Consider the following 12,033-nt stretch of genomic DNA (forward strand, 5'->3'; position numbering starts at 1 on the left):
TCCCGCCCACATGTAGAAATCGAATATTCAAGCTGTTTATTCATTTTTCCACCCATGAACGAAAAATGAAAACTTTAGTGAAAACTCATTTTTCTACTTTCAATATTAAATCAAAAAACGAATGATCAAATGATACACGGATTAAAAAACCCTACCCACTTCATTTCATCAATAAGTGGAAGGCTTACTTTGGCGTGATACCGCACCCACACCACTAGGTGCCAGTACAAGAACAAATCAACTGTCAATTCAGCCATTCAAACTATATAGAGTACACTTTACACTGGAATATGCAATAGATATTAAATATATGTATGGTAACCTACCAGTACAGTAATGGCCATGAAGATCATGGGCAAAAAAAAAGAACAACCCTATCTCCAGTCTTCATATGAAAACTGAGTGCTGAGGGAGGCACACAAGATTCTGAATGATACGATACACATTCTGAATCTTGAATTTGGAATGTTGCCATCAAGCAGGAGGTTAATTTCGAACGGGTTTAAGAATTAATTTGTCTACAGTCAAGATATTAAATATCACTAATAGACGACTTCAGTGCATGGTCTCCAAGGTTTTTGTGATTATGCATGTGTTAATTGTGTGTTATGTAATGCAGTGAGCACCAAACAAATTTATGCTTGGGGATAATAAAGTACCAGCCTATCCCAACACTTCCTACAGGTCTACTTTCATGACATGAACACATTGAGATTTTCAATACTTCTAAATGTTTGTTCAGTAGTCCCTATGTAACAAACAACACAATTTATTGTTTTGGTAAGCTTCTAATAAAGTGAAAAAAGCAGTTGTCAACATTTTACAAAATACATTTCTGCACCAATAAAATATGCAACACTTCTATTTTAAACACTGTAAAGTTTTTCTCAACATTTCATGATTTCAGAGCACAGTTCCGGAACATGATATGAGAGAGCCTCAAATAGTGCTCTGAAGTGGTATTAGCAATAGTGTGCTTTAAGGGCACCAATATCTGGCATTTACCAGACCTGGGATAGTCTTGCTCATTTGTTTCCCGTCACATGTACTGAAGTAGCCAAGACCACAGGAGTGAGTATTGGGACAGGCCCCAAATGTCAACACCTAGTTCTATTACATAACTAAACTTTATTTTACTTGAAGTATCACCAATTATGATTTCGGAGCACCTTCATTTACAACAAATGGAGGAAAATAACTTTTTATGTCATAGGACACTGGCTCTCAATTAGGGGGCCTCGGCAAACTTCCAAGTTGGAATCAGGATAACTTTTAAATGTAAACATTAATATATTAATATGTAAACTGCAAACTTCTCCCTCCAATAACTATTGATTTTATTGAAGAATATTCAAACTTCTGACTTTTAATATGGTGTTGGACATCAGCGGGCCTTATAATCCAAATGTTTGAGAACCACTGATTTGGTCTATCCACTTCATACTTTTCAACAAAAGACAAGATTCACTGTAGTTGTAAATAATTGTTTATTTCAAACCAAGGTGTTTGCTAGTCTGTTGACTTAGCTGCTGCTCTGTTTGGCAGCCAGTCTCTTGTCTCTCTCCTCAGCAATGGTCAGTCGGATACCCTTTCCACGAGGCAGGGACACCCAAGGCTTGTTGCCCTAATGACAGAGACACTGTATTATTAACTTGTGATTATTATTAACTTGTAATACTGTAAAATAATAGAAGTAATTTGTTAAATCTGTAAAACCGCTTTAAACCCCACAACACCTCTTAGCATATAATGAATGTAAAAACGCGTGCACCCCAATGAGTAAAAAGTTCCCAACGTCATGTCTTAATTTTGAGCACTGCTTGAGCAAATACTAAGCCCAGTCAATTGCTTGCAAACAGCCCATATTAAACAACAGACAGCAAACTTTTTGTACTCACCTTGCCGATGACGAAAATGTTGGAGAGCCTGGTGGCAAAGCTGTTGCCAGTGCTGTCTTTAACATGCACCACATCAAAAGAGCCAGGATGCTTCTCTCTATTGGTGATCACACCAATACGCCCCAAGTTAGCACCTCCAGTCACCATGCACATGTTGCCTATTTACACAGAAAAAAGAAATGACAATAAGTGATGTGCAACTCAAAGCAAAACACAAAGTTTCAGACAATATGCTCACCAACCTGTCTCAAACTTTATGAAATCTGTAATTTTGCCTGTGTCCAGGTCAATGCGGACGGTGTCGTTGACCTTGATCATAGGATCAGGGTAGCGGATGGTGCGGGCGTCATGGGTCACCAGATGTGGGATTCCCTTTGTGCCGATGAGGATTTTCCTCACCTTGCACAATTTGTACTGAAAACAGGACAAAAGCATTAGCTCAAAAGATCTGCTATCTCTAATCCTACTGATGAGATCTTGTCATACTATCCATTATTTGTCATATTGCACAAGAACATTAAGCTCACCTTGGCCTCCTCATTTGTGATGCGGTGAACTGTAAAGCGTCCCTTGACATCATAGATGAGTCTGAAGTTCTCACTGGTCTTCTCAATGCTGACCACATCTGAAAGAACGACAGCAAAACACATTTCATTAACACATGACCATCAGATTGTCACCTCAGCTTATGTTTTATAACATCCTGCTGCATCACCTGAGGTGGAAAATCAGTCACAGCAGATTAATATCCTGTTGGCACCTACTAGGCAAGTATGGGTGCACAGTGGAAACGCTATGTGAAGAAGAGTGTTATAACAACACTGAGGGATTAGCCACTCAATGTGACGATTGTGGTTCAACCATCTGGTAAGTTTCAGCTCACACGCTCAATTATGAGTGCCAGTGCAGAGACCGGAAAGACTATATTGTCTTTTTTTAATGCAATAAACTCAGCAGACAAATAGATGACTGATATTAGTTTAAAAAATAAATAATCGGTTGTGTGGCCAATTGAATCACTTTGCATACCCTAAAGTGCCAGTGTGTGGCTGCATAATAAACCTCACATTTCTAACTTTTACATTTCAGATATATTTAAAAACGAAAGAAGAAAAAAAAACAAAACAAAAAAAAAGGTGTTCATAGACTAGAACATTCGGTTCCACATCCTAAATATTGTCTGACCTAAACATCGGCCCAATGCCTAAATACTGAGACACTGCTATAAGCCAATGGCCTAAACAAGTGCATAGGACTTTAGCTGAAATTGTGCAATTAGCGGAGGTTGTTGAAAGTTCAAAAGCATGTTTAACACTCCCAGCTGAAGAGCAACAAAGCTGTTTGTGAAGCACTTCAACTGATTAAAGGTCCAGATAGACAGTTTTATCATGCAAAATGCTATACTTGAATATTTAGGCTCTCAAAGATGTCCAAATGCTCCTTATTCTGTTTCCCATTAATTATCAGCCCACCAGAGTCTAAACAGTTTCACCACAAAATATGTTTTACACTCCTCATAAAATCTAAGACTGTTTGGATGCATTGCTTTAGCAAATCATCGTGATATGGCTTAGTGCACTTAAATCACAGAAGGCTATGATTTGAAATTTAACATATACAGGTGCATCTCAATAAATTAGAATATCATGGAAAAGTTCATTTATTTCAGTAATTCAACTGAAATTGTGAAACTCGTGTATTAAATACTTTTCCACGACATTCTAATTTATTGAGATGCACCTGTAGTCTGTTTTGTTTTTTTACAGTGAAGTGTGGCACTGTGTTCATTTACATCACAATCCAGTGTTCTCAGTGTCATGGTTCACAGACCATTCAGCAAACTATCTGCATGCGCTGTCAGTTTAACATGCATTTGAGAAAGCAATGTACAGCAGTTACACTTTTACATTTGCATAACTTCCAAAATGTTGTGGAGAGATGACAGCATTTCACTGGATTTGTAATGAGATACACAGAAACTAAACGGTGGTCTACTTGCAGTTTTCCAGCAAAAGAAAAGCTCAAAGGTTTAACAGTGCTGGGCGGTATGACCAAAAATTTACATCACGGTATTTTTCAAAATTATACCGGTTTCACGGTACATGACGGTATTTTTTTTTTCATGCATGACTGACATACCGGTATTGCGGTATTTTCAAAATTCATATCATAACAAAAATAAAAACCGGTATTCGGTATGAACCGGTATACCGCCCAGCACTAGTTTAACACTTACAATTCAGGGCAAATACTGTCATTTTACTATAAAATTAAAAAGTTTTGTACAGTCTAGTTGAACTACAATAGTAATATTTCCATCTTGCTGTAATCAGCAGGTTCCTAGATGACCACTAATACACCAGTCCAGTGAAGGCATCCAAACATGAATCACTAGAGCCGAGTGCAGCAGGACTCACCCATGAAGCCAGTGGGGTAGGTGACATCAGTGCGGACCTTGCCATCGATCTTGATGAACCTCTGCATGCAGATCTTCTTGACCTCATCTCCGGTCAGAGCGTACTTGAGACGGTTCCTCAAGAAGATGATGAGGGGAAGGCACTCCCTCAGTTTGTGGGGACCGGTGGAGGGACGAGGAGCCTATGGAAACCAAACAACAAAAATCCACATCCATTTGTCAAGTCTGTAGAATGCATACAGCGTCACGTTACTTAAATTAATTTTCTTAAGCACTATATAAACTAACAAATAGTGTCTCAAATACATCACTTTGCACTGAACAGGTCCACATGGCTCCTTAAAGACCATAGAGCAGTACATGTGAGCTTACATCATTTTAAGGGTTTTTCCTCAAAAGCGCGGTCCATTTCTCTAAATCTAAAACTTTAAGAACAAAATTGAGCTCATCTATAGGCAAGTAAAGCATCACTTACAAACACTCCAGTGAGTTTGTCCAGCATCCAGTGTTTAGGAGCTGCGACACGCTTCAGATGCTTCTTCGGTCCTCGGGCCTGTATAACAATAGAAACAACTCAATCAGCTAAAAGAGCATCGTTGAGAGCAGTCGATATAAATATGTGCAGTAAATACACAAATGCAGTACATCAGTGTTCTGCACCAAGAACACCAAATAGGCCAGGCGCGGCCTTCACATTCTTTCCTGCCATTTCAATACAAAAACACTGAAGCGTGTTATTTAAACAACGCTTTATAGAAATATGTTTTATTGATTCAAAAAGTATCAAAACCGGTGAACCAGTTTAAAAACTATCATTACACCACCAAGAAAGTGAGTGCCCTTAACCGCTGAGCTATTGAGCTAAGGAACTCCGTTAACATTTTAGCCACAACATCCGTGCTTTTTTGGGACAACTTGTGTGTTGTTCATCTTCGATGGGGTTAAGAGCAGCATTTGGAACAGGACTGGAAAAGTCAGTTCTTTTAAAACGTTGATGATTGTGGATTACTTTGGGAGGCTATCATGAATGAAATGCACTCACCATGTTGGAGTCTGCGGAAAAAGACCAGCCACTTCCTGTCAGCGGAAGATAAGCTGAACTACCGGTGCCGAAGAAGGACAATCGAAGCTTCCCCTATAAGTCCTACGAGCGTGTGCCATCTAGTAGGGAGGTCTGTAATCACACTTCAAAGCAATATAAATGAGAAACTGTTGTGCTCTTATACTCTATACTGAATGTCTTGAGCCTCCTTCGATTTTTTTTATAAATGAATAAGTGTATGTTTCTTCATACGGGGCCTTTTTGGTTATTCCTGGTACGCAGAAGTTGCCACATTACTGTAGCCAATTTTAAAGACATTCAAATCATAGTTTGAATTCTTTTATGACAATGTCACAGTTGAGTGAACACCAGGGTGAATTTGAACAAATTTGACTACTTTAGTGCTATGCATAAAAAGTGAAAATTAATAGGATATTACAGTTTTGTTTTTTCATTTTGTCCCTTTTCTCTAATCAAAATGTTTAAAAATATATATTTGTGAATGTTATTTCGATTTGTAATCATTTTGTAACTTTTTCATGTGCTTTTTCAAAATCTTAGTTTCTATCATTTTAGTTCAGTTCGGTTCCTTGAATGGCATGATGGCATTATCTTTCAGGATTAGCAGTGGATGTAATAAATTATGTGCTACTGGTTTTGGCTTCATTTTTATCACAACCAACAAGTGTTGTTTTTTTTGTTTTTTTAAAGGGGTCATATGATGCGATTTCAATTTTTCCTTTCTCTTTGAAATGTTACAAGCTCTTGGTGCATAAAGAAGATCTGTAAAGTTGCAAAGACTAAAGTCTCAAATCCAAAGAGATATTCTTTATAAAAGTTCAGAGTCAGCCACACCTACCTAAAACGGCTCGTTCTAACACGCCCCCACATATCTACCTCACTATGTTTTTTTTACTTTAAACCGCATAAACACATTTCATTACACCAAATACACAAAATAATGTTCTTTTTAGCAGCATCATATGACCCCTTTAAGTTGATGTACTTGTTTACCAAGGGGAAAACAGAGCCAGTAGTTAAGATGAGGGGAAAGTCCATTTAAAAACAAACTATTATATTTCATTGTTTAAGATAGGAAAAAAATGCTTGGAAATTCCAGGTTGTGAAACAGGGCTGTGTTTTTATAAGCAGATCAAGACCATTCATCCACTGGTCGGTCACTAGACAGTCTGCCTTCTCCATTCTGCAGCATGTGTGAGTCTTAAACGTGCAGTTGGCCACTAGATGCCAGTACTAACCAGTTAGTCATCTTTCGTTGTCTGGTCGCCGTGATTTTGCCAAGTAAGACATGTTCCTGGATCAACATCTTTTGTTGATCCAGGATCAACATTACTGTCCAAAAATATAGACTAAACCCAATCCCTACCCCGAAACCTAACCCTACCCATAATTTATTCCTAAAATCAGTGTGGAATGATAGCTCATTTACAAGGGTGTAGAAGCACCTAATCCTGATTGTAAGCCTAAAACAAATATTTCCTGAAAAGTTATCCCTCAATTCTGATTGGTTAATTGGAATGTTGATCCTGTAATAACATTCCAATTAACCAATCAGAATTGAGGGATAACTTCATCCTTGTTGATCCTGGAATAACATTCCAATTAACCAATCAGAATTGAGGGATAACTTTTCAGGAAATATCTGTTCAGGAACATGTTGTACTTTCATGTGTCACCTTCGTTGTCTAGCGCAGGTTCTGACTGTAACTGATCGGTTACAATGGTTTTTTTAAAAAACGTTTTCTCCGAGTTTATATTTTCACACTCCAGATAATATGAGCTTATTTGTTACCAATTTGAAATTATATTTTAATAGTAAATACTACTTGGTTTTATTTATTTATTTGATTTTGGTCAACAGTTGTTCATCTTAAATCATGAATTTTGTCAAATGTGGGATTCAGTTAAAGTGTTTTATTGGAAAGAAAAAGACAATATGTTGTGCTTTGTATCTTTATTTTCTCACATTCAGAATAAAAACTGAAAAGTACACACTTTTAAATATAATAGGCAATAGCTCTCTTATGTAGAAAAATAAATGGATAGAAGAAAAAAAGTGCTAAACAAAAATCTTTGATTTAGTTTCAGTAAGTCACAAATTTCAACAGAAAGTCCTCTTTCAATGGGTAAATTGAATGAATTTTTTAAGCATGTAAAATGTGTAACATTTGTGTTTTTGTAGAAGGCCTGCACAGATCTACATTACAATTAACTTACTTTATTCATACAGCCTAGAAGACCAAAAAAAAAAAAAAAGAAAAAAAAGAGAGAGACAGTGAGAACAGAACAGTAAATTTACATTTAGAGAAAAAACGACAGTAGGCAATATTCCTTTTTTTAATTAACATTGACCTTTTTAAGTGCATGAATCAATCATCTCTAGACAAACAAACTAAAATATAAAAATACGGCTATCAGACCATGCAGGCTGAATTGTGGGGTAAACAGACACGTCTCATTAATATATTTAACCATGGAAAACGTTCGGCCAGGTCGAGTTCCTCTGAGACCAGCGAAGCTTGCGATGACACGGCTTCTCGAGGGAATCTCTTGAATGATGGAGGGGCTCAGCTGAGCACACCAATTTCACGATCACCTTCCATTACACACTTGTAATACCATCCGTCTGGAAGTCCAAATAGGGGCTGGAAGTCAGACCAACCGGCAGCAGGCAGGCAGCCAAAAGCCTTTGTTCTCTACAAACCATATTTGCTGTATATCTGTTCTTGCACCAACCTCACAATGAGGTGACCTTTCAGATCCACTCCACATATCATGATGTGGATTTTATAAGGGTGTGAATAAGCTTTGGAAAAATAGATGCCTGGAAGGCAGGGTGAAAAGTCTTAAGGATGGCCATTTTGGTTTGCGTGCCAAGTCCTCTGACTTCTGAAGACTTTTGAAATTCTTTTGAAAGTCTATAGCTCGCATAAGAGCAAACCTACATTAGTCTGCCCTCCAAAACCATAAATAACAGCTCTTGACAGTTCATATCTGAGAGATTAATTTTCTTTTCATAGCCATGTTAAATTGCCATTCATTGGGCTCTTTGATTTGGTAGATTTGGTAGCACCTGAGAGGGTCAGCAGCCAGCTGGCACATCCGCGATGAAGTCAAACTCGTTCTGACCCAGCCATAGCTCTGGAAGCTCATTGGCACGGTCCAAACCCAGCTCCACAACAAGCGACATCAGAACTTCCTCATCGACCGGATCAGAATCAATGATCCCAGGTGCCTGTGCCACCCCAGGCGTGGTGACCTGTCCTGGGCCCAGCATGGTGGCTCCGTACCCTCTACCGGGTCCAGTGGTAGCTGCAGAGGACAGATTCTGATAGTGGCTGTTGAGTTTCTGGAGCTGCATGGAGGCTATGAGATGCTGGCCGGACTGCAGGCAGAAAGGCTGGGGTTTTCCCAACACGGGGGAGCTGGGATGGAGGGCAGCGGAGGGGAACTGAGGGCTCGTCTTGCCTGAACCAGAGTAGTGCAGGAGAGAGAGAGAGTCACGATCCTTCATGGTGGCACTAGAACACAGGAGGCTCATTAGTTGGACACACCTAAAGGAAAAGAAGATGATAACATGAAAGTCCCTTCAGAACATCATCTTTTGTGTTCCAATGAACGTTTGGAATGATGGCTGGAATACATAACATGACTTTTGGAACGGAACAGATTTTAAAATATTAAGCAACATACACTTCGTAAAATGGTTCCAGAGAAAAACTTGACATCACACACAACTGATAGTCACACACTAATTAATTTCAAGTCATTACGAACACAACAAACACGCGCAGAAATTGCAAAAAGACAGATGACATATGAAAACAATGCGTTTTAAAATCAGTTCAAATCATCAAACATGTCTGATATCCTCTGACTAGATGGATTCATATTCTGAAGCTTAAAAAAAACATCGGTGTCCATCATAAAGTACACAATTTTCTGTGAAATCTGTCAACTCCAACTGGCTCTGAGTTCAGCAACTTGCATCGACTCCTTCAAACTGCAAATCTGGGCAAAAATCATGCGTATGTGTATTCCAGCCTTAAATTATAAAGATTTTTGGGTGAACTATGCCTTTAACTGAGATCACAAGGCAAGCGTATATCAATGGATCAGAAGGGCAGCAAGTCATATGACTTTCCAAGACTATTGTAGAGATGACCCATTCATAATCCCTCAGACATGGGGTTAATTATTAAGTACGTGACAGCATCCTGTGACTCCATATCCTCCTGCGTCTCACATGTGCTCGCACACACGGAGGACAAGTAATGAGGCACTTAATCATATGTGCTGCTCCACTCTCCTCAATCCCCATTTAAAGCCATTCTTTTGGGGGAAGGCATAATTGCTGAAAGCTGGCATGCAGCTGCAATGGACCTCCAGCAAAGAGCAGCACACAGGCTCATCTCAGACATTGACAGCTGTAGGGCATTCATCTCGAGATCTTTGTGTTTAGCTCATTGTATTCATTATCCATGGCCTGGAAGCAGTCACATATAACACGATGAAGCCTACAACTTAATTAGACCAAGACAAATGTAAAACCGAACATTGCGGTTATCTGCAACCCCTAACTTTAATATTGGACTAGTCTGTTTTGTTGGTGGATTATTCAATAAGTCCTGTGAAAAAACATCGTAAAAGATGTGTTGATCTAGTTACATTAGATATATATAATTTTAAAAGCGGTCATACAAATTGATCATCTTTTTTCAGTGTCAATCTTGTGTCACAATCTGTGTGGTGCAGTACATATAACTGCTCATTTCCTACTATCACTAGCCAGGGAGATGTTGTGTTAGTTAGTGTCAGTTAAACAGTCAATTATGACACAAACAAGATTAAAACATTAGTTGGTGGCATTCAACTGATTTAAATACAGCTGAATTACAACCAGAGACTGGATTAGACCCAAAACTGAGCGATAAAATGTGTTGCGTAATAAATATCCAAGAGTGGATGTGGAATTTGTAGTAAATTCTATAAACAAAAACTATAAAATCTAGTTTTATAGACATCTTTCAGAATAATTATTATCTCGCGTAATTTAAACAACAGCAAAAAGTGTTGAAATAATAGTTTAAAAGTTACTTAAATGTTGGAATTTGCAGAATAGAAATATATGAAAGTAAAAAAAAAAAACAGTAAAACTGAAATGGTTTATGATAACTTACCTTTACAGGAGAAATGGTCAACTTGAGTTCTTGTTGCGAATCCAGTATGACTAAAGAGCAAGAATTTGTACAATTTAGGAAAATTAAATGCGCTAAATATGCACTGCATGAAAATAAAGCCGTTGAAATAAGGTGCTGTTGTATTTGGCAAAGACAGATATTAAGTCGACTCTGGACATGAAGTTGGAGAAATGTTCCCCGTCCTGTTGCAGGAGAGCACCCTCAATGAACTGTTACTGAATCAAAGGTATTAGCCTAAATACACACACTCGACGCTCTCAAGAGGGATCCGAGTCCGCTCAAAAACATGACATGGAGCATCTGCGAGACTGTACTGTGACAAATCGATGACTGGTGAAGTATAAGCGGGTAATTTAAAATTACAACATTTGACGGATTCCTTGACTTCAGAATTAATATTCTGTCATCATTTACTCATTTTTACCCATATTTTTCTTCTTTAATATACCAACGATACAAACTAATATGGGCTGCGTGTGCTGGAGTGGAATTTTATCCGCGTTTTCTGTTCACCCTTATAAAGTCACTTAAAGGGGTCATATGATGCTTTTTTAAAGATCATTATTTTGTGGAGAAAGGAAAACTTTAAATCGCATCATATGACCCCTTTAATAATTATCTTTCATAGGCACACCACAGACAGTAAAAATATCGCTGAGACAATTAGTCCTGATTGAGTCGTAGATTTTCTAAACACAATATGGTAATCAAACAAATGTATGTTTTGAAATTTTTTTTCTTTTCAAACTTAAGGTCTTTTTGACCAAAATGCTGCTGCTGCAAAATGTAGAACTAAACGGACAAAACGAGAATTTGTCACGTGTCATTCTTCACTGAATCAGAAATTAAACTGATCCGCATCAATTAAAAAACCTGTTCCGACCGAAACCGGTGTAAGCGGTCTAAAGCCCTATTCGCACGGGACTAGTATTACCTCCAGTCATTTGTAATAATTGCGGAGGTTGTCTGTGATCTTAATCCCGTGCGAATCGGCCATGTCTGTAATTTGTAAAGTAAAAATTCCCCCGCAAAAGACCTACCATATTTCGCCGAACACCGAGGTCCTGTGCTAATATTAGTCCCGTGCGAATCGGCATCTCTGTGATTCGGCCAGCATTTGGCGGGTCGTATATCATTTTTCGAGGTTTTTGTTTCCTGTGCGCTTTTTTATCCATCTTTCGCGAAGAATGGAGCTGCGTTGGAGTGTTTGATAGTATTTTGGGTGCTGTTATATCGCTACACCATACAATTTGTAGATAGAAAAGGCTGAAAAGGTTTTGAGGTTAATGTGTTACAAATAAATAAAGCATAAAGCTCGAGATACTATTTTAACCTGGTGAAATGTACGTCACAGGGCACGAAACTATATTAATTTATTTTCTTTTTTTTTTTAAATCCAACTGGACCATAGAACGGGACTCTCAAAGCCTTGACATCCGGGTATCCGGGAGATAA

The 12,033-nt window shown here is 38.3% G+C and overlaps 2 protein-coding genes across 2 annotated transcripts; both read right to left on the minus strand.

Annotated features, from left to right (window-relative positions):
- Positions 1–1,468: 1,468 nt before the first annotated feature.
- On the minus strand, positions 1,469–5,446 carry LOC107695327 (40S ribosomal protein S4, X isoform). Its single transcript, XM_016495186.1, has 7 exons — positions 5,357–5,446; positions 4,790–4,867; positions 4,316–4,496; positions 2,426–2,523; positions 2,141–2,312; positions 1,899–2,056; positions 1,469–1,624 (listed from the first exon to the last, which is right to left on the minus strand). The coding sequence occupies exons 1-7, from the start codon at positions 5,357–5,359 to the stop codon at positions 1,523–1,525; spliced, it is 792 nt and encodes a 263-aa protein (XP_016350672.1). The 5' UTR covers positions 5,360–5,446; the 3' UTR covers positions 1,469–1,522.
- Positions 5,447–7,697: 2,251 nt separating this feature from the next.
- On the minus strand, positions 7,698–10,799 carry LOC107695332 (cbp/p300-interacting transactivator 1-like). Its single transcript, XM_016495194.1, has 2 exons — positions 10,558–10,799; positions 7,698–8,898 (listed from the first exon to the last, which is right to left on the minus strand). The coding sequence occupies exon 2, from the start codon at positions 8,889–8,891 to the stop codon at positions 8,460–8,462; it is 432 nt and encodes a 143-aa protein (XP_016350680.1). The 5' UTR covers positions 8,892–8,898; positions 10,558–10,799; the 3' UTR covers positions 7,698–8,459.
- Positions 10,800–12,033: the final 1,234 nt, after the last annotated feature.

Source organism: Sinocyclocheilus anshuiensis, unplaced genomic scaffold (assembly GCF_001515605.1).
Source record: "Sinocyclocheilus anshuiensis isolate Anshui unplaced genomic scaffold, SAMN03320099.WGS_v1.1 scaffold282, whole genome shotgun sequence".
In the NCBI taxonomy this organism is placed as follows: Eukaryota; Metazoa; Chordata; class Actinopteri; order Cypriniformes; family Cyprinidae; genus Sinocyclocheilus; species Sinocyclocheilus anshuiensis.